At 55.3% G+C, this 25,699-nt stretch overlaps 1 protein-coding gene and 1 long non-coding RNA gene across 13 annotated transcripts in view; one reads left to right on the forward strand and one right to left on the reverse strand.

Annotated features, from left to right (window-relative positions):
- The window catches only part of NCOR2 (nuclear receptor corepressor 2), a 230,434-nt gene that overhangs the window by 31,118 nt on the left and 173,617 nt on the right, over window positions 1-25,699 (reverse strand). For all 12 annotated transcript variants that reach the window (XM_048323240.1, XM_048323239.1, XM_048323236.1 and 9 more), the window contains 6 exons: window positions 23,040-23,102; window positions 13,683-13,825; window positions 9,212-9,359; window positions 6,237-6,792; window positions 1,764-1,884; window positions 629-866 (listed from right to left, as the gene is read on the reverse strand). In XM_048323240.1, the coding sequence (XP_048179197.1) occupies window positions 629-866; window positions 1,764-1,884; window positions 6,237-6,792; window positions 9,212-9,359; window positions 13,683-13,825; window positions 23,040-23,102 (1,269 nt within the window). The remainder of the gene's footprint in view (window positions 1-628; window positions 867-1,763; window positions 1,885-6,236; window positions 6,793-9,211; window positions 9,360-13,682; window positions 13,826-23,039; window positions 23,103-25,699) is intronic.
- LOC125335543 lies at window positions 16,042-24,583 on the forward strand. Its single transcript, XR_007207477.1, has 2 exons — window positions 16,042-18,332; window positions 18,580-24,583. It is a non-coding gene; the product is annotated as an uncharacterized LOC125335543 (long non-coding RNA).

Here is a 25,699-nt window from a genome sequence, read left to right on the forward strand (position 1 = left end):
TGAACTGGAACAGACTCTAACACTCAGATTAAAAACACATTCAGAGGATGGTCTCATCAAGACTTCCTGTCTCTCCTTAACCTTGATCCCCAGGTGCTCAAGCTAATAATGTTTCAGATGTTCTACGGTGGGAACCTCTGAATTGCTCATTAGGCAGCCAAACCACATCAGAGCTATTCCGGGGAGAAAGCACTGGGAATCTTTACAGGAACCTTTGGACTCCGAGTCACAGTATTAGCATTGATTTTAAATGAAATAATGGTCCCTGCTGTGCATTAAAAGCATTCTTTATAGAAAGCCAGCAAGGTAGAAAAGAGCCATTGTACCCAGAGCCTTGGCATGCCTCCAGGCCCCTCTGCTCTCGGGTGAATGGCAGACGCTAATAAAGGCAATCTTCACCTCCTCGGCGCTCCACACTGCCCGGTGTTTGCTGTGGGCTCAATGAGACATGATGTACTGTCTAATGAACACGGGAAATTAGCCATGCCTCTCTCGTCCTGCCTCAAGATGCTATTAAAGAGCTTTCAGGGGTCGAAACAAGCTTTCGCCTAAGAGGGGGAAAGCTGCTGGCTGCGTACAGCTGCACACCCCGGGCACTCCGCGCGGATAAACACGCACACAGCCGTACCTTCCTTGTCACCAACAGCGGGGCTCCGGCTCTTCCCCCTGGGACTGCTGCTGGGCTGCTGCTGCTCCTTCTCAGCCTGCTGCTGCTGGGACTGTGAGAGCTTGCTCGGGGGCATGTCCTCACGGGCAGACTCGTGGGCTTTTGTGATCTGCTGCTGGTAGAGAGCCAAGGCATGGGGAGGCACCTGAGGCTTCGCACTTCCACTCTGCAATATCCCCTCTGAGAAACCTTCGGAAATCTGCAAAGCAGTAAGAATTGGTGACACTCATCATGTGCTGCTGACATCCATAACAATCTTGAAGACATCAGGACCCATGAGAAGCCCCTGCCCCACACTATCACAGCCAAGTCTTAGCAGAGACCAAACAGGGCTTCAAAGCTCACTAGCCACAGGAGATTAAAAAAGCCCACGACAAAGAGTATCAGCTCTGCGCTGGTGATACTACAGGAAAGAGTCAGACTTGTTCAAAACCTCTCATCTATAGTTAGGTGCTTGTAGCTTTTGCCAGAAGTTACATTACAGCAGCCACATCTTAAGCTGCAATATGGGAAACTGGAAGAGCATCAGGAATGGGTCCTCCCTGAGCATGCAAACCCCAAAGCAGGGATTTCCTCCCTGCCCACCCTGTGTCGCTGCTCCTCCGGTGCTGACCCTGGAGATACCAAGATGCTTCTTCTCACAGCCCAAGTCACTGTACCAGTACTTTCAATACATGGCTACTGGGTAGTCAAAAACAGGACCAAGCAAAGCTTCTGGGTGAGGAAGGTGATACCCTCCAAGCACGAGATGGAAGTGCAGGGCTGGGAAGGTGCACTCTCTCTTTTTAAAGCAATGGGAGGCAGCAGTCATGTGGCAATGAAAAGCTTTTTCTGTCCAGACCTCCCACGATTTTCTGATAAAAGAGCTCAAGAGACATCCAAATGCTGCTGGCAGAGCTGCTCCAGCAGCTGGGAACACACTCTGCACAAGGAGCACCTTGCCTGGCCGGGGACTTGCACCGCCCAGGCACAGCTCTCTGTGGACCTGAAGCCATCCCCAGGGATGAGCACATCCTTGCAACCCTGACACACACCACGGAGCCCAGCGGGAGAGCATGCACGAGGTGCAGGCTGCCCTCTCCAGCAGGGTACTCACAATGGGAGGGATGGCAGCAGCTCTCTGCTTCAGCTGTTTCAGGTCCAGCGGCTTCTGCGGCAAGGAGTTGAGCCTGGTGTCGCTGGCCGTGTTGAGCAGGCTGGGCCGGGGGGACAGCAACCTGGAACCAAAACACGCACGTCAGCCATGGACAGGCTTCATGGCCCAGGGCTCCCCCACACCCTGCACCCCCGTTTTGTGCTGCCAAGCCTAGAGGACATCCTCTGCATCAGAGAGGAGCGTGCTGGACCACTGCTCACTGCTGGGAATCTGGGCTCAAAGACAACCCCCATGGGACTACATGCTCAAACAAGACCCTTATGTCTGGCTCAACAGGCTCTTGAGCCCACTTTCCCTCATCCCCATGTTATTTCTAATAAATCTGCTGTTGTCCAGAATAAACCTGAGGGAGAATGGACTCCAGAGCTGGGTGTTACAGAGCAAGTGACCAGTTCAGATTTCATTTGGACATCATGCTACCCTCCAGAGCTGAAATGTAGGGCTCGCATGGCACTAGGGATCGGCCTCACGCTCTTCCTCAAGGACTGTCTTTTATCAAGGTGCTAAAGCCAGGGCAAGCCACCACATGCAGGCAACTGGGGCGCCTGGGTCACTTGAAAGATGAGAGGCTGGATTTGGATGGGATTTGGTACTCAGCAGCCCAGCAGCTGTGCAGCCCTGCACCCTCACCACTTGCTCTTCCCCTTGGCTGTTTGAGCCGCCTGGTAGACACTCAGCCAGCCGTGCAGAGCCCCTGTGCAAACATGGGGGGCATCCCCATGATACCACGAAAACGGGGTGGGATGGAGGTGTGCAAAGCCCATTGGTCAAACCCTCAGTGTGTCCAGCTCCCGAGCTTATGCCGAGACCTCAGAGACCACGTCTGTCCAGGCCATCTCTGCTTTCTCTCCCTCCTGACTCCAGTTTGTTGAAGCCAGTTCATAGCTTTCAAGCTTTACAGCTTGATTTGTTTATTTTAGCTGTTATTTCAGTGCTCTCTTCAGCCTATAAATTTCAAGGTCATTCCATGCTCACCCTTGGATGAATAAACAAGCGTGGCGGGGCCATGTGCGGGGAATAAACTCATCACGGTGCTGGGACTGCCCCAGCCCCTGCTCTGCACAGTGCCTGGCATCAGAGGGGAAGGGGACCCACCTCCACACTGGGACCAGGGTTAGGCACCCAGGGGAAACCAACCAAGGGACAGCAAATTTCAACTGCTCCCTAAATAATCCCAATGATGTCTGCCTGTGGAGCCACATGGGTGTTGTGAAGCCACACTCCTGGAGGGGTTCAACACCCCAAAGTCTGCTGAGACACAGGGCTGGGGACAAGGACACTCAGCACTTGTTCCCAAGACCTTCACGCCAGGCTGAGCTGTGGAACCGCCACCCCAGCAGCTGCTTCGTGCGCTCGCTGGTGCTTGAAGAGGTACATTTAAGCACCCTTAAAGTCCCTTTAAGCACTCTCAAGATCTTCAGGTTTCCTGAAGCCCTCCAGGATCCTGATGCTTCGGAAGCCAAAGTCAGTATTAAATTCATCAGTATGCAAATTGCCTAATTTATTACGTCCCTCCCAGCAGATCTTGCGCCAGACGATGGGATGCCTGTTGGGTGCTTTGCTCTGGAAATCACCATATGAACAACTCTTGGCATCTCTTATCAACCTGCTGCCAGCCCAGTGCCTCCCAAACCCAATCACCAGTGCCTTAAGATGGCTGACGGCATTGGGAAGGATGGGAAAACAGAGCAGGAAGGGGTCAGGAGGCTCACAGCTGAGCTTCTGCAGTGTGGAAATGTCCCCTCCCAGGCACGAAGCTTTGGGGATGACCAGGACACCGCATTTCCCACACTCTTACTTCTTCTGACACAGAGACAGGTGGGCACTAGTTTAACTTCCAGGTGATCCAACACACTGACACGTGACCCAGCCAAACACGATTCCCTAGTAGTTGTGCAAAGGCAGTGGCTACCAGATCTCCACAATGGGCTCCCCCAAGACAGAGACATGGCTGCAGCATGGCAGTGGCCTGGCAGAGTCCCTGCACCTGCGGCTGAGCCAGCAATGGGACGTGCAGCACAGAGGTGGTCGGTGCAGGTGTCTCCTCTCCATGCTGCAGGTCTGCAGCGGTAGCTGTGCGTGGCCTCCCTCACATGTCCCCATCTGGCGTGACCTCCTGCTGAACCACGTCCTGGCTGTGCTTGCAGCAGCCCTCCTGCAGCACTCGCTGCATGGAACCGCAGACAACCAGCTGCCTCCTTCAGCTTGGATGAGTTAAGGCCGCGCCTCCTCAATCCTGGACGTGTCTTTGCTAGCGCGAACTGCAGGAGGACCAAAATAAGGCTGCCCCTACTCTGAACTCCTTCCTTTCTCACCGCGGGGACACCCCAGCCACCCTCTGTCCTCTTCTGGGAGATGCCGGGGACAGCTTGATGCTTTCACAAGCGCAGGGAAGAGCACCCACGCCCCGCTGGCGCTGGGTGGGTGGGCGAGCATCGGGTGATGCGGTGACGGGGCGGCTCACGCGGCATCGCGGCAGCCCGGTCCTGCTCAGCGCGAGTCACGCTGCGGCAGCGGGGCTGCGCTAACGCCTGCGGGCCAGCAGCCCTCAGCCCACGGGGAAGGCAAGGGAGCAAAGCTACAGCTGGGAAGGGCAACCGAGTCCCCACCAGGAGCACGGCGGTGCCAAAAGCTCTGAGCCAGCTGAGGATCAACCCTGTGGGTGCTTCTGGGTTGGGAAGCGCCTGATGTCAGCGTCAGCTGCAGCCTTCCCATGCCGGCAGGCTCTGCTATCGCCCGCGCCTCATCACCACACCGGATGAGAGGAGTGGCCCGGGAGCTGCGGGACGCCTGTTTAATGTTTAATATTCCTGGAAGCTGGTAACTATTTGACAAGTGAGATAGGTGCTGACTCAGCGAGAAGCCGCGATGGAAAAGTCGTTCCCAAGACGACTTGCTCCTTTGCTGCTGGGAAGTCGGTACAAGCCACTGCTGTCCTGCTTTCGGTTGGGTTAATGTTAAACTGGAGGAGGACAGCCCTGCTGGCCTCACTCTCCCTTACTGGGAGATTTTCTCCTGTCTGGGAAAGAGGGGAGGGTGGGGAGGGGTGGTGCTGGACTCTGCCCATTGCTGGAGAGGAGCATCGCAGCCAAGAGGCCTCAGCCCTGCCACGGGGCCGGGGCCAGCAGCACCCGCACCACCCCTTGGCACCGCCAGCGCTGCTTCCAGCTGCTCGGCAGCGAGAGGGGCTGCACCCCGGAGGATGCTCCGGCACCAGCAGCACTCATCCACTGGCTCCTGCATCAATCACAGGGGAAGCACAGAGGCCATTTGGAGCGGTGGGATGCACAACAGCTCCCTCCAACTTCATCCCACCACTTTGTTCAGTCGTTTTTTCAATAATCCCATCCACAGCGCTGCATACAGCTTTCCCAGCCTGGCAGGACCCATCTTGCTGCCAAACTGCTCCCTGTGAGCCCACAGAAAGGATGGGCTTGCACGACACTGGATGCAGGATGTTGGATGTGGGACGCCAGTCTCCAGTCCCTGCCCAGCTCTGAGTCAAAGAGGGACTGCTGCCCCTACATACAATGGCAGGGTGTACATGGGAGTCCTACCTGGCCCAGGAGCCATCAGAAAATTCAGTGTTACAAAGATGTGCCTATTCACACGTATTCTTTAAAAAACAGAGAACCCTCTCTCCATTTGTGAAGCTCTTGGGTGGGGAGGACCCGGTGGGAAAAGCTGGGAGAGGAGCAGGATGTTTCTCCAAGGAGGAGGCCAGTGTTTCTCCTCCCTGTCCCAAGAGCCATCCATGAAGGGTCTGAGGTGCTCTTGGCTGCCAGGCTTAGGGGTGGGTGGAGGACTTGGGACCACAGTGGCTCAGGTGGAGACCCATCGGCATGGCCCCAGGAAAGCTTGCACAGACCAAATTCTCCTGCCTTTATGGCCAGGACGCATAATTTTCCCCTACACATGCGAGCAACATCTCTGCCAAAGGAGCAACTCGCCCCCTCTCTGCAGTGGGAACACATCCCTGATGTGTCTTTTCTCCTGCCAGTGCCAACTCAGACAGAAACCATCCTCAACCCCAGATGCTGGCAAACCAGCACAACTCCACTGTCCCCGAGGGCACATCCCGCTCCATTGCATCACCCAGATGGGCAGCTGCCACCAGCAGATGCAGTGGCTCTGCACCCAACATCTGCCCACGGCCATGTCCCAGAAGCACCTGTACATTGGGACATCGCACTGCCTGCTGTGTCACAGCCCCTTGTGGAACATGGAAGCAATGGCCAAAGGGCTGGGGGCACGTGGGGACACAGCTGGGAAGTCCTTTTGCCTGGGGGAATGCCTGAGCAGTGATATTCCCAAGGAGGAGCTCACAAAGGCACCCATGGGCACTGTGACACACAATGGAAAAGCTCATCTGGCCCTTGGGTCATGCCCTTGCTCCCATCTCCCCACTCCTACCTGCTCTTGTCCACAGCATCCTGCTCATCCATCTCGTCTGCGCTGCAGGTCGCGCTGGAGTCGCTGTCGGGGTTCACCCCGGGGCCTTTGCTGCCCTTATGACTCTCCTTCTTCTCGGCCTTGGGCGTCCCCTCCGTCCCCGCCGTCCCTGCGCTGCCGACGCCGCTTTCCACCTTCTTGTCATTCCCCTTGTCCTTCTCCTGGCTCTCTTCGCTCTCCTCCTTCTTCACCTCGTTCTTGCAGGGCTCCTCGCTCACCTTCTCCTCCGGCTCCTCCGTTTTCACCACGTCCACCACCAGGTCCTCCGGCACCTTCTCCTCGGTGCTGGGTGGCTCGGGAGCTGTCTCCGGCGGGGGGCTGGCAGCAGGAGCGGGGTTGGCAGGGGGAGCAGGGGGAGCGTCGGGGGGTGTTGGAGCCTCTTCCCACTTGACTGCCGGTTCTGTGCCGGCGTCACCTCCCGGCCCGGGTGGTGCCTTGGCCCCGTTTTCGCCTCCTTCTTTGGCTTCGGGCCTTGGCGAGGGAATGCTCTCGGTGTCGGAGCTGTTATTTACTGCAGCTGAGAAAAGGGAAGAAATAAAAATAAGGATCAGCCTGAGATTCTTGCTTCCCATATCGCTGCCTCCACCCCCTCCCTTGGGAAGAGAACGCCCTCGTTCCTCTGAGGGGGAGATGATCCCGGGGCTGGGAGAACTGTGCTGGGATCCCCGAATCCAGAGCCTACTAAGCAAAGGGCTCTTCTGGGGGCCTCTCTGCTTGCCCAGCACGACTGTTAACCCCCACCCAAACACAAAACCACACACCCAAAAGCCTGGAGACTGACTGACTGGGTAGCTGGATTTTAAGGGAAAACCCTGGCTGCTGGCTTGTCTTGCAAGACAAGATCTGCTGTGTTCTCGCCCTCTCACCCATGGCACATGATCAGCTGCCCCAGACCAGGCACCTCACTGGCACCCTGCTTGCTGACTTGCATCACCTGTGTCCCTGGCTCTGCCACCCCTGGGGCAGCTGGGATCATCCCAAAACACTACACGTGTTTGTTGTTATTTAAGCCACCGGTGGCAGAAGAAAGGAGGTCAGGGTCAGCAAAAGGAAAGCGCTGGCAGTGCTGCAGGACAGGTTAATTATTACACGGGAAGGATCATTCCCAGACCTGCCACCAGCAGCTTGACGTGAGCTGGAAGCAGGAGCGTCTGTGCACCGCTCGGAGTTGGGTGCTGCCAAGAGATTGTTTCTACAGCTGGGGAGAGGATCGCTCCCTCCAAGCCTCTGCCGGACAAACATGGCCAGGGCCAGGAACACCAGGAGATTTCCACAGTCCCATCGCAGCATGTCCCCACCGGGCAGGGCTCTCATGCCCCAAAGGCTTCCTCACATGCATTCCTTGACTTGTGTCTCTCCACAGCAGCACAGCCAGCTTTCAAACACTGGTGAGAGGAGTGCCGCAGAGGGACTGTGTCCTAAGAGCTGTACATCGGAGCACATCTGCCTTTCCTCAGAGTGAAATCGTACCATGCTCACCAGGAGTCTCAGCCTTCTCCAATCTCAGTTGCAAACAAGAATGAGGTGCCCTGTCACCCACCCAGGACAAGGTTCGCAGTGTGTTTGGCAAAGCTCTTCCCAACTGCCACTTGATGCTACTCTGAATGCCACGCTGAGACATCCAACAGCATCTCTTCCCAAGCTCAGCCAAGCTCTAGACGCCCATGCATTCCCTCCAGATGCTGAATCCATAGTCTACACCGTAACTCCCACACTGGGTCTTTCCCCCTGTCCCCGGACTGGCCACATGGCACCTGCAACTCCAAAGTATTGTCTGAGCATCCCCAAATGTCACCCTGGAGCCAGCGGCCATCTCCTGAGTGACACCAACCTGCATTTCATCCCCTTGCTCATGCTGTTCCACAACTCCGTAGGACACCCCAGCAGCAGAACAAGAGCCGATGCTTGGAGGGTAAGGCTCAGAAGCATGTCAAGAGATCCGTCTCTAATCTCAAAATCATGTTGCTTCCTCTCAGGCACTCTTACAAAGAGCAATAACTACTTTTTACTTTGCTCCTGTGAGTCACGTATCACCTCGCACAAAGATTTACCTGGAATCTGCCTTGCAACGAGTCACTCACGAGGACCATTTGAAAAGATTTCCCACTTCAAGACCCATTAGCCTGGGTGCTAAGCCAGGACCCAGCGTGGTGGTGCCAGAGTGCCAGTTACGTTATTAAATTACTTTGACAGAAGTCAAATGGGCATTGCTGGAAAATTGTGCATATTTTCTCTAAACTGCCGTGCTTTCAAAGCAATAAATGGCTGAAAATTGTCACTTTCAAGTAGTTTGCTTTCTTTGGTATGGCTGGGAGGGAGGAAAACGCTGCCTTAAAAGCGAAAAGAGGAGGAAAAGCCCCACCAAGATACAGCCTTGGGAGACCATGGCTTCCCCTGCCTTTGGTGCAGTGCTGGGCTCCGGGAACTCCACTGCCCAGGAAAGCAGCAATGCCCTGATGGGATGGGGACGGGCGCACACAGGCCTTGGTGGGTTATCTCCCCTGGAGCCCATGATAAGCTCCATGACAGCCCACAGTGGTGGCTGTCTAAGAGCATGCAGGGACCCTTCTTTGGAGAAAAACCCAAGAAATGTGATTTACACGAGGCCCTGGGAAGCTGTGCGCTCTTGGAAAGCGCACTGACGGAAATCAGAAACCAAAGGGCTCCCAAAAATAGCCATCCATCCAGACAGACACAGGAGGAGGGCAGGGATCCAGGGCACTCCTTGCAAGCGTGAAATCCAGAGGCATCCAAAATGCCACGAGTGCCTTGTGCTGTGAGACACCGTTACCTCGGTGTGACTTTGGGGTGACACACCCCTTGTGAGTGCTGACATTTGCAGCCCCGGAGAGGCCGTGCACGGCGCCTCTGCTGTGACCGGGCAGCAAAGCCAGCAGAGCTGAGCACACTCCCTGCCACAGCCCCCACCGCCTCACCTTCCGCCTCCTCTGCCATCTCCTCCTCGTTGCCACTTGTCCCTGACACCTCCATCTCCTCATCCTCAGCTGCGGGAGGGAAGGCAGCTTCTTCGTTCTGAACAGCGGCACCTTTTTTCTTCTTCCTCTTGGCGTTCCTTTCTTTCTCCTGAGAAAGAGGAAGAGGACGGTGAGAGGCAAAGCCCACAGGGAATTACAGGGGAGCAGAGAGCCCTGGTCCTGCCCAAAGCATCAAGAGGGATGCTCACACTGCCGGGGACCCCCTGCCCTCGGTCAACCCTGTGAGCGCCAGGCTTTGGGACCAGACTCGCCTGTTGAAAGCCCGGCAGTGTGGTGTCACCTGGCCAAAAACTTTTGACTGCTGTGCAATGGCCAGCCTGGCTCCACATGGAGCTCCAGCCTGGCTTCATATGGAATGGAGCTCCAGCCTCAGCCAGCAGCGAGCATTCAGGAGAAGAATGGCACAGATACATGGACAAGGGACAATCATGCAGAGGTCACCAGTGCAAGCCTGGCAAGAGCCCGGGGGTCACATATCTGCTCATGACACACATGTGACGTGCTGGTCCTGCGCATTTCCAGGCTCTAGCTCCAGCTACGCAAACACGCATGGCTGCGACTTGACGCTCATCTACAGATAACGAAGCTGATGCCCCAGATACAGCCCAGCCAACATTTCCATGCACCTGCTTTCATGTTCCCTTTGGCAGGTGCTGCCAAAGAACTTAGACTCCCACGCCAGGGCAGCTGTCACCAGTGGACAGTGGCATGCTCAGTGCAGCACGGCATCCCAAAGGTGACTGCCCGGTGTCCTGGCTTGCCCTGAGACAGCCCCAACCTCCCTGGCTGGAGCACGTGCCACAGCCACGAGGGCGTGGACAGCTGCTCCCTCCTGCAGACCTGAAGGAAAAGTCTCGGCTTTGCTATTGTTTCCTGCTCTTGTTGCTTGAGTAAATATTACCAGTAGGAACAGGCTATCATCTCCGGCTCTCCCTGCAAACCCCACATGAGTGACGTGTGTAGGACGTTTATTTACATGGATGAAAAGATAAAGCCGTGGTGGAAACGTTAACTTTGCTGCTGGATCTCTGTGCTGGGAAGAGCTGGTCCCCCCCCTTCCCCCACCCCCAACTTCTCAATCCTTTAGAAAACTTCCAGATAAAACAAACAAATACAACTGCTTTTTGCTTGGAAATGCTGCTTGCTCAAAATCTATTTTTATCAAACTGGGCAGGAGAGAGGGGAAAAAAGGCACTTGAGAAGGGGCTCTGTGCAGGCGTGGAGAGGCAGCAGGAGGAATGCCAGGCTCTGTGGTTCCCTTGCCCCATCCCGGCCCTGCCAGTGACGTCCTGGTGCTGCCGGCGTTCGCGCCTCTGCCACGGCAGCGATTCAGCACCGCACGTTCCTGTGTGAAGCAGCAGTTCCCCATCACGCTAATGCAGTGACAGAGCGCCGACGTTACTATGGCAAAGACTTCTCTGCCTCTTACTCACGGGTCCGTGACTCAGCCGCGGGCAGGAGCAGGCTCCTCACAGGGAATTAGCTGGGAACCAGCCTCTGCCTCAGCACCCTACTTGGCCAGAGCCTGGGGCTGGCAGTTGCTGGCAGAGCAGAGCAGCAAGTGGCCCCAGGGGCACTGTGGGTCCCTCTCCCGGCAGACCCCACTGCTGGTATTTAGGGAAAATTACGTGAAATACGGGCAGCAGATCCTGGCTACATCTAGAGATGTGTTCAAGGCCACCACTTTGTCTCTTATCATGCCTACAGCTCCAGACTCCTTGTACAGCCTTGCTCCTCTCTACCTGCCACCAGGTATTTCCTCAGGACCATCCAGGACTTGGTGCCACTCAAGCATTCTGACTCGCCAAGACCACTGAGGATATACGCTGTGCACAGCAAGGACACGGAACCCTGCACGAGGGGTCACTCCATGCCTCCTACACCACAATGTCTTTCTGGGCCATCCCAACAAATTCAGCCTCTCCCTGAACTCACCAGCTGATGTGGCAGCAACCAAACAGCTCCCAAACCCCAGTACCAGCACAGAGCCACCCTGACGGTAACCTCCCATCAGGCTCAGCCTGTCCCAACAGCAGGACCAAGGCAAGTCAGACACACTCATTCCCTAGAAGCAGAGGTCTCTAGACTGCACTCCTGAAGCAGTTTTGCTGTGCAAAGCCAGCAACATCCAAAAAAGCAAGGAATTAAAGAGATGTTGCTCAGAGCAGGTCCACAGAACTTGGTCTCCAAGCAGGACCAGCCCCAGCCCTGGGGATAACTGGCCCCTCTTCCCTGCCCAAGCCAAAACAAGCCGCAGCAGTCAGTAGACCGAAGTGACAATCGCACCGCAGACTGATCCCAGTGAAGACAGTGCCTAATCTCCAGCCACTGGCAGAAGGAGCAGCTCCGAGGACACCATGTATCCCAATGCCCTGCTTTCCTTAAATGCCAAGATTAGCGAGTGCAATGTGCAGAAGGTCAAGGCTAAGTGACGCTGATGCCTGGGACACATCCGAGCGGCGCAGCAGCGAAACCAAGCCAAAACACACAGCAGGGCAGATAAATGAAGCCTCAAGGTGGCCTGACCCTGCCCCAGCAGTAACAGGCTGCCTGTCCCAGGGTGCAGCTGGCTGGTTCGCTGCCTGTTTCCCATCCCACACCGGCCACTGCCGTGGCACGGCCCCACAGCTCCTCAGAGTAACCCGCACACTGCTGAAACCCAGTGTCACACCCACCTGGAGAGGAGGCTACAATATTAACAAGCCCCATTTGGGAAATGAATGAGATCTGCTAATTAAGTTTACTCTCATTTAGCATGAGGAGGAAAAGCAGAGCCACTGCGTTTCCCCACACATGATCAGATAGCTGGTGGTGGTGAGGTCAGGGAATAATCTGTGGATGTCATGGCAAAACTAAGCGATGCCACGCTGCTTCACCACGTGCTTCCGTCGCAGAGGTCATGGCTGATACTGGGTATAGGATGAGATTTGGAGCCTCGGTTTGCTTGGGAATATATTTAGGAGTCAGGAAGGAAGGTCTATGGCAATTTAATCTCAGTTGTTCTTTTATTTTGTTCAGCTTTCTGGCATCTGCTGTTGCCACAAAACAATAGAGTACAATAAATAACAGCTGAATGTTCATTGTTCTTCTCCACGACCAAATCCCACAGCCTCCAATGCTTGAAAAATAAAATGATGATGCTGATATAAACTGCAAGTGAGAGTGAGCAATTAGACTGGAGAAGTCTAGCGGCTGCCTTGGAGGGACGGATGCAGGGAAAAATGTGGTTCTGCAGAAAAACACTTCCGTGATATAATTTCTGCAACATTAGGGAGCAGAGTAAATTAATACACACCGGCTCCACTGCCAGCAAAGCTGTATGATCTTATTTCAGATTCTCCCCAGTAATGAACAATGATATCTTTCTAATGTAACTTTTTATATTCAGAGGGCTTGATGCACATTTCACAGAATACTTCATTCCAGCCTTTATATGGGTCTGGGGGTCTTTTATATAGTTTGTTTGCTTTGTTTCTAAAAACAATTCGGTGAAACATGGGAACACAGGAGTGTCTCTGTGCATAGAGAATTAATAAAAAAGAATCGCCGATGTCTTCTCTTTCTCTCATTCCTATAGACTGACTAGGATATTAAATTCCTGGGTGAGTCATTGAATGTTTTCCTGTCTTTCTTTTTACTCTTGCTGTAATAGCTTGCTTGGAAAGATTCCTGCATTGAACATTGTCCTTTGCATTTTCAAAGCACCCCTTGGGGGTTTAGCCATGTGAATTCTATTAGCCAGAAACTGGGAACCCCAGGATACTCTACAAATGAAATAATTAAAATCTTTAGTGACTCTAAGCAGTCCAATCTATCTCCAGAACACCAAACAAGCTCCACTACATTCACACCCTGCTCCACATGCCAGGGAAGAAGCAGTGTTAGCCCCACTGGAAGGGGAAACTGAGGCACGGAGAGATGTGCGCATCTGCTCACAGTGCTGAAGAAAACCTGTTTCAGAGCCAGGCTTTCCTCACATTGTCAAAATCCTTGATTTTCTCCGGGGCAAACCAAAGCAGTTTACTGCAGGTAACTGCAGAACCTGCAAGGCACAGACCCTTGTGGCCCAGCCGGGCTCTCTGCTCACCGGGGTGGAACAGCACAACCTCACCAGAGACAAAGTATTTGCACAGCCATCGGAACTCGCATCCTGGCCAAGGCACCACAGCCCCGCTCCTCAGCTCCCGGCGTACCAGCCACGCTCCAGACACCCAGACATCTCCCCTGCAGCAACTCTGCCTCATGCAGACCTCCCAGGGACAGACGGGTGGACAACCCTTTCCTGCGCCACTCCACAGTCCCCACAGCTTTCACCCAACATGATAAAGGCCCCCCTTGGCTGTGGGAAGTATCCAAGCATTTGCTAGGAAATATCCTCAGTGCCCAATGCAGGCCGGGACAGGGCTCTCACCATTTTCAGTTTGTGCTGCTGTAGGATCTCGTCCAGGTTCTGCCTCTTCTTGTAGTTGAAGTAGAAGTTTTTGCACTGCGACACAGTCTTGGAGCCCACCATCCTGGCAATGGCCGACCAGTTCCGCCCATGCTCAAGGAGACCTGCGGTTGGAGGAGGGAGAGAGGAGGAAGGTTTAACACCAGATGCGCTCACACAAGGGCAGCATTATCCACGCAGAACGGGAAACCTCCTCCGTGCAAGCCAAACTCCACAGGAACAATATGGTCACCAGCACCTGTCTGAATGGCTGCTAGGCCAGGGGATGACCTATGAAAGCCTGTTTTTCTTTCCAAAAGGAAAAAAAGCACTATGCTGACCGTCTCTGGAATAAAATACATCCCACAGCCACGTCTCGGCCAGCCGCTGAGCAGTCATGAGGACAAGCGGTGTTCCCTTTCCTTTGGGACGGCTGGAGCAGGTGTTGGCATGCCCAAGAGAACTTGGGACAGCTGCTCTCAGTCCCTAACACGAAGCAAAGGCTCTTCCCACTCTCCTGTGTCTCAGTGATGATTTCAAGAGGGGTGGCAAGGCACACAGCCCTGTTAGGGAAGAGAAGGGAAGCCCGAGCAGGTAAGTGGCAGCATCCCAGCAGGGAAGCCCAGGTGATGTCCCGGGCTGGGAAGAGGCGTGCCGGGGGATTAGAGCTCATCACAGGCTCATGAGCAAAAGCAGCTTCCCAGGTCAGGCATCATGCCAAGGGCTGGCAATCCTGGCCAGATGGTGCCACCCCAATACAGGGCTCCTGTCAGCACTGGGGCAAACCCAGCAGGGTGGAGGAGGATGAGGAGGAGGAAGGAGACAGTCAGCACCTCGTGTCCTTGCCATCTCTGCTGGGGTATCTGGGCACCCCTGGTCCTGCAGATGGAGGTAGGAGTTACAACCACAGCCAAGAGGTGGGTGCAGTGGCACCCCAGGCTCCTGGAGGTGGCCTGCAAATGGACCATCCAGGCTTTCTGGGAAGTAATATCTCGCTGCCTGCCATTATTCCTGCTGTGCGGCTGGTCCTTCGTGTGGTGTCTTGTGGGGCTAGAGCTGCCACCAGCCTGTGGGACACTTCCAGTCTGGCTTGCTCCTGACTGCCCATGTGGTGCCACCATCAGGCCAACAGTTCCCTAGCCCTTCGCTGCACCTTGTGAGGATACAGGATGTAGTCTGTAAGCCCAGGGGCACTTTACTGCCACAGAAAGGTAACTTCAAGATGAAAACCAGCAGGGAATGAACCTGCTGAGAACATCTTTCTCCTTTGCTGGGGGATTTTCTGCCCAGAGATCACCAGCCACAGAGCCTTGTGTGGTTGGGAGTAGGCACTGACCACTGGCTCCGTATCCAAGCCCCTCCCTGGCTGCTCTGACACCATGGTGCTTGGGACCATGGTGAGTCCCACACTGGGGCTCCTGGCATGGCTGTTTGTGCCTGGGAACATGGCAGCTGTGCCCCAGCCCTGCTGCCAGCCTCCTGCCAAGCTGCTGCCATGTGTCAGCCCGGCCCTTAAAAGTGCCAGCCCAACCTCTGCTTCAGCCCAACAACAAACCCCAGGGGACAGGCTGATCTCAGCACAGCCACATGCAACTGGGCCCCGGGGAAGCGTCTCCAGCCAGGATCTGTTCTGTGAGTCCGTGCAAGGGGAGGGCATGGCTGCATTGAATAGATGGCACCATGTACCCCCAGAGAGATGAAATCCCCCTCCCTGCTTCCCAGGTCCTGGAGAAAACCAGCAGCACCCAGCACAGCAGGAGTTAACATCCAGCTGGTGCCTGTATCCTGCCCGTCCCAGCACCAGGCTTATCAAATTGCATGTACAAGGCATCACATGCACTGAGCACCAGAAAGGCCCTGGCAAGCCAAGAAACAAGTTTGAGCTTTAACTCTGCAACTCCCAGCCTCGCTCAGCCAAACCCACGACCTCCGTCACCCCGCTGGCGGGCTGGGACTTCTTAGAAAAAATAATAGATTAAAAAAAACACATCCGGCCACCAATCCTGAGGCAACGAGTGGGGCAGGAATCCTCCCCCTGCTGTTGCTGAATGCCGCAGGGGAAAACAGGACAGTCCCCAGTGTCACAACCCATCCCCTCTGACACAACCCACTGGTGCCATCCAAAGCAAACAAGCAGCTCTGTCCCTCTGCTCATCACCGCACTGGTGGCCCAGCACCAAGTGTGACAGCCGGGGCCAAGGCTGATTGTGTGCCCCGGGCAAAGCTGAAATGAAGACACTGGCAGTGGTGTGGATGTGCCTTGAGCACGGGTGCTTTGGCAGGAAAGATGCCAGGAAGCAGGACCTGGCATGGCAGGGCTGGGGGGGGTGATGGATGTCAATGTGAGCAGTCCCAAGTGTGGTGTGACCTTTACCAACCACAGGCAATGCCAGCTCCTGGCTGTCCTTCCCCCTGCCCAGGCTGGCTGTGCCCCTGCTCACTGGGACACTGCTGAAGGAGCCTGCAGCTGACTGGGCAGGTGGCCGCATCCATGCTGGGCTCGGGAGGAAGAGGAGGAGGAGGAGGAGGCTGCCTGCAGCCCCTGCCTGCGGGACCGGCAGGGAGCCCCACCACTCTTCTTCTACATGAAACCAGAGCGAAACAGCAACACCTGCTTCCCACGCTGTAGTTATCTGCACACTCGGGAGGGACCAGCCGAGACACCCCCGGACGTGCTGGTAAGCTCCCGGCTCGCCAGGCACCCCATCTCCATGAGCTCCTTCAGCAGAGCCACCCCCAGAGCCTGCTCCCCCTGCCCTGCGCTCCCCGGCACTCCAGCCCGGCACGGCAGCACCAGCCCGCCCCGGCACACGCGGCCCTTCGTTCCGCGTCGCAACTGAAACTATGACTAATAACCGAGTTATCAGATCCTCAGGAAGGCTGAGCTCCGCGGCTCGGGGCGGGGGCTCCGGACGCAGGGTCTGCCGCAGGCACGCAGCCACACACAACCTTGACGTTAACCCCATCCTTCGGACCCCAACACCCGACTTACGTGCTCCGGCGGGCAGGGAGCACACCTGGAGTGTGCAGCGGTGGGCTGGGAAGGACACGGCTGTCAGGGCACTTCTTCAAAGCCCCCCCGGGCACGGCAGCCCGCGGCAAAGCGCTGCGAGTGCTCCGCTCACACCCTCCCCACGCATTTCGCTTTCGCTCCCTCGCAGCAGCCGGAGACAGAGAAGAAAGCAAAGCCGGTTCCTTAAATCCTGGGGGCGAGAGGATTTCAGAGCCATGGGCGGCCGGGAGCGGCGAGCGAACGGGCACCGAGGCTGGAAACCAGGTCACAGGCGGCAGACTCCTGACCCCGATGGCAGAAGTTGGTGGGAACACATGCTCCGGCCCCAGCGCTCTTCCCTTTGGAGCGAACAGCGTTCTCCGCTCTCCTCCCGCTCGCTCGCCGGAGCGTTCCAGCCGGCTGCAGCCGCGGTTGTTAAGGTGGATGGAAGCGCCGCCAGTATTTTCTCCCCTACCTCATCTCCTTGCTCAGCAGCTCGGGGCTATGGGGAGACTGTGCAGTTTCAGGAGATGCCCGACGTTGCCAAGAAATAATAATAATTAAAAAAAAAAAAGAAAAAAAAAAAAGGCAGGAGAAAAGCGAAGGGGCGGGAGCGCGGCAGCTCCGCTCCTGCCAGCCCGGGGACGGGGAGCCGGTGCCGTCGTCGGTATGTGGCGGAGCAGCGAGCAAGCTCTAATCTGTTCCTCTGGCTGACCCGGGGCTCGTTGCATCTGAATGTGACCTCTAGACAGAGCATTAATAACGAACGTGGCGCTGACCCAAGCTGACAAGGGGTGCGGCGCTTGGCACCCGCTCCCGCCCTCCCTCGCTCACTTTCTGTCTCCCTCGCTCTCGGCTGAATGTCAGCGGCAGGGGGAGGGATCCAGGAAAACAAAGCTTGGCTAATAGTTTTCTCCGCTCTCAAGTGAATCAAAGGCGCTTTTCTTTGGGGACGTGCGCGCCGGCGAGCCCAGAGCCGCACCGACGGGGTGCCACGGCGCCCCAGGACACCTCGGCCCTGCAGCTGCTGCCCTGGCACAGGAGGGATGGGGAGAGGTTTGGCACCGGTGTCGCCAAGGGCGGACCGGGGCCTCTGCTCCCGTACAGCAAGTGGAGGCTGGAAGGAAGAGGAGCTCGGAGAGCGGGGTACTGTGCTCAGCATCTCGGGGAACAGAGAAGAAACCCGGAGGGGCAGCGCGGCGGGCGAGGGCTGGCAGCTCGCACCCCCCTCGGCTCGCTGCAGCTGGGGGTTTTCACGAGAGACATTCCAAGGCTCTCTGGCACGGCTGCCCAGCTCCACCCTGGGCTTGGTGAGGGCGGAGAGAGCCCGTAAAAGGGTCCCTTAATGGGAGCTCGTGTGGATTAACAGACCAAGGTTATAGGGGAAAAACTAAGTGGTATCATTCCCTACGCCCGACGGTACCCGGTATGATCCTTCAGTACCTCTTGCACCCACGCACCCCCTTGGGAGTGAGCATGGAGGCAGTTCTGGCTACGGCACAGCCAAAATGTGCCGCAATCCTATTCTGGAGAAAGACCAGCCCTATGGAGTCAGCGACAGCACCCAAAGCATCCCGAAAGTGTGGTCTGCATCGCTTTCCTGCACTAACCTCGGGGTGGTTTGCAGAGGCTCAGAGAAGGTGAGTAACTTCTCCAGGGCCACGGATCAGTGGGTGGCAGAGCCAGGTGCACGCCAGGCTCTTGATGCTGTGCCAAGGGAAGCAGTGGGGATGGTGCGTGGGGGGCGAGCCCACATCCCCGCAGGCGCTGGGGTGTTGCCGGAGGGACCATGGTGCAGGCAGCCGGCTCGGTGTGCTCTCGCTACCGTGGTGGGTGATGCCCTTCCTTCCTTCCTTCCTTGGTGAGCGATGCCCTTCCTTCCTTCAGCTGATGCTGGCACCAGCCTGCCGTGCTCCCAGTGGACCTCTCTTTTGGTGACTGGACACAAGCATGCCTCTGACACATCCCATGGCTACAAAGGAGCTTGCAGCTGAACTCCCCAGCACCTTTCACACCCATCATGCCACTTCTCTGCAGGGAGGCAGTGTCACCAAACAAGGTGTGGGTACCTGACCAGCAAGGAGTTGGGAGCCCCAACCAGCTCAGCTCTAGTGCAATGTCCCCTCTATGCTGGCCCTGGCTGGGGACCCTCAGCTCCCAGGTCTCCCCTTTGAAATGGATGGTTCCTAGATCACTGCACCCACCTGCTGCAAACCCTTAAGCCCTGTGCCCTGATGCAGACCTGCCTGGCTTTACTACTCCTACTACAGCATGCCTGTCCTATCCTTTGACACCAGGGGCAGGAAGTCCCACTCAGGATGCCTGCTCCTGGAAATGTGCCATCCCTTCTGGTCCAGCATGGCAATGAGTACACGTGGAGCAGCCACTGCTGGCAGGCCCAGCTCTCTTCTTTCACCTGGTTCAGATACTATTCCCGCTCCCTTATTGTTGAAAAAATAATACTCAAAATTAAAATGTAGGCAGCAAATTATAGTAATTACCCAGCAGTTCCTCCTGACAGGCCTATTGTATTCCATTCACTGACACTCACTAAGCAAATCCTCGCAGTTTGCTCCTACACACTCGAGAAACATTCAGCCAACGGTGGCACAAAGTGCAGCTCCAGGGGCATGGTGGGCACCTGCACCACAGGCACAGTCCTGGGGATAACACCTTGGCTGAAAGGCAGCCAAGCACCAGCCTGGGACGGCAGGGAAGGGGCTGCAGTCAACCACAGCCTCACTCAGAGCAAGCGTGGCTAATTTACACCTTGGACACAGTTGTGCCCTCATGGTACCCAGTCTGCCCCATCCCAATAACTTCCACCACGTCGCTTCGTACAGACTTCATGACGAGCACCAGGCACATACAGCACTCTGGCTGTGGACACTGGGATGGTGAGGTTGGGCCCTCCTTGCTCTGAGCTCCCTTTGCACCCCGCCTGGATAGACAACATCTGAGTGGGAGACCCCAAGGCACATCCCACCCCAAGGGCACCCAGAAGGACAACGTGCAGCGACAGATGAGCTGCAAACCAGTTTCTCCAGCCCACTTTTACTACTATCAGAAGGTTTTCACAGTTGTAAATACCTCTGATGGGAGAAGGGAAGGCTCCAACACAAGCACAGAGGAGACGAAAGGAGGAAGGTATGGAGCTGCTGGCTCCCCAGCATCACCCAGCCAGCTCCTGCATTCCAAAGGTGATGTAAGGTGGCTGACTTTTATTTTAGTTTCGTGAACAGAATGGGACTGGGTAAAAAATGGTTCAGGTCAGTCCAAAACTCAGATGAATTGTTGTCAGCACTGAAAATACGCATTCGAAAGAGTGCCTTTGGTATCCAAGGGAATATTTTGTATCTACCCAGAAGGAACTATACAGGAGTCTTCATGGGTTATTTAACTCTCTGTCTTCAGTATTTTATATATTTATATATTTATATATATATATATATATATGTATATATATATATATATTATTTATATTCGTGCCCAACCCTCCTCTGCCTCATCACGCTGACTCCATCCTGTGGCCTCTCTGTGTCCTCGGCGTGGGAAAAGGCATAAAGAGCCCCAGGCTGGCTGTGCCCTGGGGAAAAGGAGCACAGAGCTTGGGCAAGGCACGGGAGGACCTCAGCAAGAGCCTGCCACTTCCACCCGCCTCTTTTCAAAGAACAAAACCACTTGTTAGACACCACGGGAAAACCCCGAGCTGAGCGAGAACAGATACCAGACTTTAAAGACTAACAAAGGTCATGTCGAAACCTCCCGGTTCATCGAGTTCGGCTCCAGGGTTATTGCAGCTGCCCTGAAGCACTGGCATTAGTGGTGACACTTGGTGGAGGGGCTGGGGGGACAATAAACCCACCCACTGCTGAGGCTGGTGCTTGCCTGCTGCTTGCAGACCCCCTTCCAGCCTACCTTCAACTCTTGCCTGCGTGGGCTCATCCAGTAGGTCCCCCAAAGGCAGGAACTGCCTAAACGTTGCCTTTTAAGGAGCAGCCCCATCCCGCTGCTGAATGCCTCTGCACCCTGCTCGGCAGCAAAGCAGTGGGTGCTGCCTGCTTCCTGGCTTGGGAAGGGAAGGGGGAACTCCTCGAGTAACTCGGGTTAAATCAAAACCTTCTGCTTCAAGGATCACAGCCATGGCGCAAGGAGATAATATCAGAAAAACACATCCCCCATCGTTATCCCAATCTCTGCACATTTTGACAGACTACTGAATCGAAGTTTATTGCATAATGAAAGTATCATTAAGCAAGAACTTTCCTCTTGCTGGGTTTTTGTTCCCCTATTTAAGTTTAGTAACATGGTACTCCCCTTCACTGTCTCCCCTGGCAGACACAATCCTGCCTTCTCCTGACTGGAAACTCCCTGTGCAGCTCTGTGACTGTGGAAGAGAGCAGGCAGCTCTGGTGTCTCTCTGTCTCAGGGCTGTTTTCTCTCACCTCCCTGAACACAAATGACATGGAGTTTCACGCCACGCACAAGAAATCCAGGGGTGAACAGCAAGGCCAGGTTGATCTCCTGGTTGGCAAGTGCTCGGAGCAGAGGTCACCGACCGTCCCCTTCTGCCAAAGTACTTGGGGTGGTAGGGCTGACTTTCCCTGGGACTCACACCTTGCTGAACTCCCCAAACCAGGCTCTGACTGGTACCAGTAGGGAGGAGGGTGCCTTGGGTGGCCGAGTCCTTTTGGTGAGGAGAACGGTGCCTGTGTCTCTGAGCCCAGCCTGAACAGGCCACCACCCCCTCTGCCCCTGCCCAGCCATGCTGGCAGCAGCTCTGCCACCGCCTCCTCCAGCCTCTGAGGTTACCTCCGGAGTTTCACAGTTGCTGTGTCTCGGAAACCCCCACCACGCAGGTCCCTGGAAATGCCAGACACAGCCAGTTCGAAGCATTAAAGCGGCTGCTTCCTGGCAGAGGGGAATTTGGCTTTTCTGTAGAAGTCTGGTGTTGCAATCTCAGTTTCCCAGGTTGTAACGAAGGGAGAAACAATCAGCCATTGGGCTTTACACCAGCAAATCTCCCTGCCTCCTCCTGGCCCCTGGGCTGGAATAGTGCTGCATGCTCCCACGCTTCATCCCTCCTTCACACAGGCTTTGGCAGCTGGTGTTAAGACTCCTTAAGTGCACCTCCAGCATCCAGCATAAAACAAGAGGCACTTTTTAACAACCAGATGCTGATCTCCAAAATAAAGCAGTGCTCGGAAAAGATCCCTCCAATGACCCTCCCCTGCCAGCATCTGCTCGCCCCATTACCTGGCCCCAGGCCAGTTTGCTTGATTAAAATCTATCTATTAAGTTTTGCGACTACAGAGAGCCCCGTTCAGCAACGCACAGGATTGGCATAGGGTTGTAAAAGAGGGTTGGAACAGCTTAAAGGCGAGCGAGCCAAACACTTTGGGATATTCACAGGCAAAGTAATCCAAGTCCACAGCTCCCATCGGCACCTGGGCAGCCGGCGCTCCAGAACATGTAATCACCATCCCAGCAGCAGGTGCATTTTCCAAGCTGAGCCGAACCTGCTAACACGCCTATTTGCCTTTGCCATCCCCGAACGGCACTCATTTCCATTTTAATTTCCCATTTACAATCCTCTCCGGGCCAGGAGAGTCGGCAGCAATGCAAGCGGGATGCACGGGCTGGGGATGTGAGCTCGACAGCCCATCAACAGGACGTGACTTTGGCAAAAAATTAAAGCAGTGAAAGAGCTGGCGCAGGAGCGGCACAAGGAGGGGAAGTGGCAAGAAGGGCTGTGCTACACTCAGCACTTTTTAAAAACGGTCTCAGCAAAGGCTCTGAATCAGCTCCAGGATGTAAAGTCACCCCACGCTGCCCACAGCCCTGACTCTCGAGAGCTCCCCAACACGTGCCTGTGGAGTGCTGGGGTTCACCGTCCTCTCCCTCAATCCCAGAGCTGCGAACACAGGCAGACACTCTCTGTGTGCCTGGAACAGATCACGCTGAAACCATAAAGCTGCGAAGAGTGGGGTGAAACTACATCCCATGGTACAGGCACCAGCAGCTCCAAAACTGCAACGGACAAAGCATCTTCCCCATTTCCTACAGCCAACTTCTGCCTCATGGGACATGCGTGGCTCCAGCCACAGCCCAGACATCCCCGGTGCTGGCACAGCTCCTGGGGCTGGAGAAGCTGAGCATACTCCCTGCCTTCCCCACACCCTCCCTGAGGCGCGCTGGGAACAAACCAACAGCAGGACAGGCAGGATGCGGCCCCACAGCTCAGGACCCACCACCCTGCACCAATGCCAGCAGTCAGATGCTGTCCATTCCCAACTGCTGGATTAGCTCCAGCACAGGCAATAAGAGAAAGAAAACGAGTGTCTCACCTTTTTTAGCTGTCTCCATCTCCTCTTCGGTCCAGCGAGAGCTTTCATTCATTTCCAGGGAAGCTGGGAAGGAAGAAGGAAAGAGACCAGTCAGCTGTGAGCAGGACCCAGCAAGCACAGTGAGCTCAGGGGAGGTGTCCCAACACCCAAACCCTGTCCCCCATGCCCTGTGCCCGGGAGGCACGACAAAACCCCGTGCAGCGCAGGAAGTGCTTCCACAAGAAAGGCTGTTGTGAGGCCTTCCCATGCCACAGTACCCCATGCACAACATCCCCTCAGGATGCACCTCAGTGATGCAAAACCTCCAGTTTGGGCCTGGAAGTGAAGCCAAATGGCTTGAGAGTGGCAGCAGATTTCCTGCTGATCTGGTGCCACGCAGCCCGGCCCAACAACAGGTAGCTAAGATGGAGCCGGCTGTGGCTGTGTGCTTTGGAGGAGGCAGACGCAGGGTGGGACCATCAGAGACGGAGAAACAGCGTCACCTCAGTGGTGACTTTGGCCGACTGCATCTGTCAAGGGTGTTGGCCGTGTGTGACCGCGGGCTCCCTCTGTGCCATCACTGGGCTCTTGGACAACACCTCTGAGCCACTTCCAGCAACAGCGGGGGCTCGTCTGGAGCAGTGCCCGTTGAAGGGGACATGCTGCTCCAGCCAGGAGAGGCTGACAGGGGTGTCAGCGTCTGATGCTGCCCCTCTCCCCCACTCTAAGCAGGTGCTGGGGACACCAAGGTCCTGCATAAAGCCTTCACTATGCACCAGTCCTGCTGGCAGCCTGGCACAGAGCAAACCCTACAATAACAAACTGGGGTGTGAGTCAGAGACAAAAAACAACTCGGTAAGGAAACAGATTTCCGGCTCAGGCTGCCAAGGGGTTATTACTCTAAACAACAGGCAAAGCATTATTTCAACAGTGATGAGAGATGTTTTGACAGTGTCCTTTCAAAATGGAAAACAGGCTGATAGGTTCAGGATAAAGAATACAGGCACGGAGAGAAGGAAGGAGCTTCCAAGAAGCTCTACAAGAAGCTGAGACCCTGCGGGAGGACAGTGGGGGTTCCAATGCCCACAGCATTGGGCAGAGGAATCTCCTTCAGAGCTGGCTGAGCACGATTGCAGGTGTCACCTCCCGGAAGACAATGCAGGTCTCTGCCTCCCCCAGAACCGTGTCCCCCCCGGGACACCAGCCAAGAGGGAGGGAAATTGATACCTCACCGCTTCCCCCCTGGCAGCAGGCAGAGCTGGGGCAACAACGCTCGTTTACGTAAAAGTGAGTGTCCCCAACGCTGTGCAGGCCCTTGGCTCAGCTGGTGATGGCTGTTATTGTATGGTAAAGAAATGTCACAGAAACGGCCCGTTTGGTTTGATTAATGGCATCGACTGAGGTTGCGCAGTTATGAAACAGATGCCTACGGGGAGCTCCAGCACGCTGCAGTTAAACCACAATACGGTTTTGTGTTGTTTTTTAATGTTCAATTGGTATTTAAAATGCAATAACTTTCTTAGCCAACCTAAATTAAAGCGCTATTGGAGAGACATAAAGTGAAATCAATTGCTCAGATATGTCACTGGAATTGATCCATTCCTTTTTCCCAATTTAACATGGTCTAAAGGCTTTCCTCTGTGTTCGCAGTTGAAGTTTATCAAGGACTCTGAGATACCAGGATAAAAAAATCCCATCTAAGTTACTGGCATTATCTGCTGCTTCTCTGCAGCACTGCTGAACAAGTTGGAGGGAGAGAGAGAGCAGGGCTCTGTTGTGCTGGCGACTATTTATATCGCCTGTATGAAAACAGAGCGCTCGCAATCAAGGCTTCAGCCAGTTGTCAGCAGAGAACAGGGAGGCGAAACACCTCCGCGTGATTTATAGCACATGGAACAGCACAAGCAAGAAACTGCAGAGCAAGGAAACCGAGAGGAGTCACCCTGCTTTTATTTTTACCTGACTTAGGTAGCACAGCAATAATTTTCTACTTTGACAGAGTAGAAAATATAGGAAAATCAGCCAAATTCCTCGATGCACTGGCTTCTGTAAGTCAATACATGAGCCCCCTCCCTGGGGTGGCAACTACTGATGCTGCAGATGCCAGAGGCAGATGTGCCCAACGTGGGGCTGTGGATGCTGCCATGAAATCCCATCCAGCCCAAGGCCAGCATGGCAGTGTGGCACGGCTACAGCCAACTGCCACGTGTGGCCGTGGGCTGGTGCAGTGCCTGGGTGCCACGGTACAGGCAGCACCCTTTGCTGCCTCAGGCCTGGATGGAAATGGACCAGCCCAATGCCCAAGGCCAAGCAGGAGCAGATCTCACAGGCTGCAGCTGCTCAGGCCCCAGAAAAATTTGAAAACAGAGCAGGTAAGAGAACTGGCACAGACCCAGGCAAGTCTGGGAGGGCAGAGCAGGGTCCTGTGCAGAGGTCAAGCGGACTTGGAAGCCTGATCAGCTGCAAAGGGAACCAGCTCTGGGTGCAGGAGGGACACGAGCCTTGCCAAAGCACTGCTAAAACTGACGGCTTCCCTTTTTGTCTTTTGCAACACTTTCCTCTGAGACCATAAAACCCACTAACACTCAGCCAGGACAGCCCAGGCTTGCAAACACCCCCACTTATCCTGGTGAACCACGCTGAGTAATTCACAGGATAGAGAGAAACATCATTGCTACTCC

Source organism: Corvus hawaiiensis, chromosome 18, assembly GCF_020740725.1.
Source record: "Corvus hawaiiensis isolate bCorHaw1 chromosome 18, bCorHaw1.pri.cur, whole genome shotgun sequence".
In the NCBI taxonomy this organism is placed as follows: domain Eukaryota; kingdom Metazoa; phylum Chordata; class Aves; order Passeriformes; family Corvidae; genus Corvus; species Corvus hawaiiensis.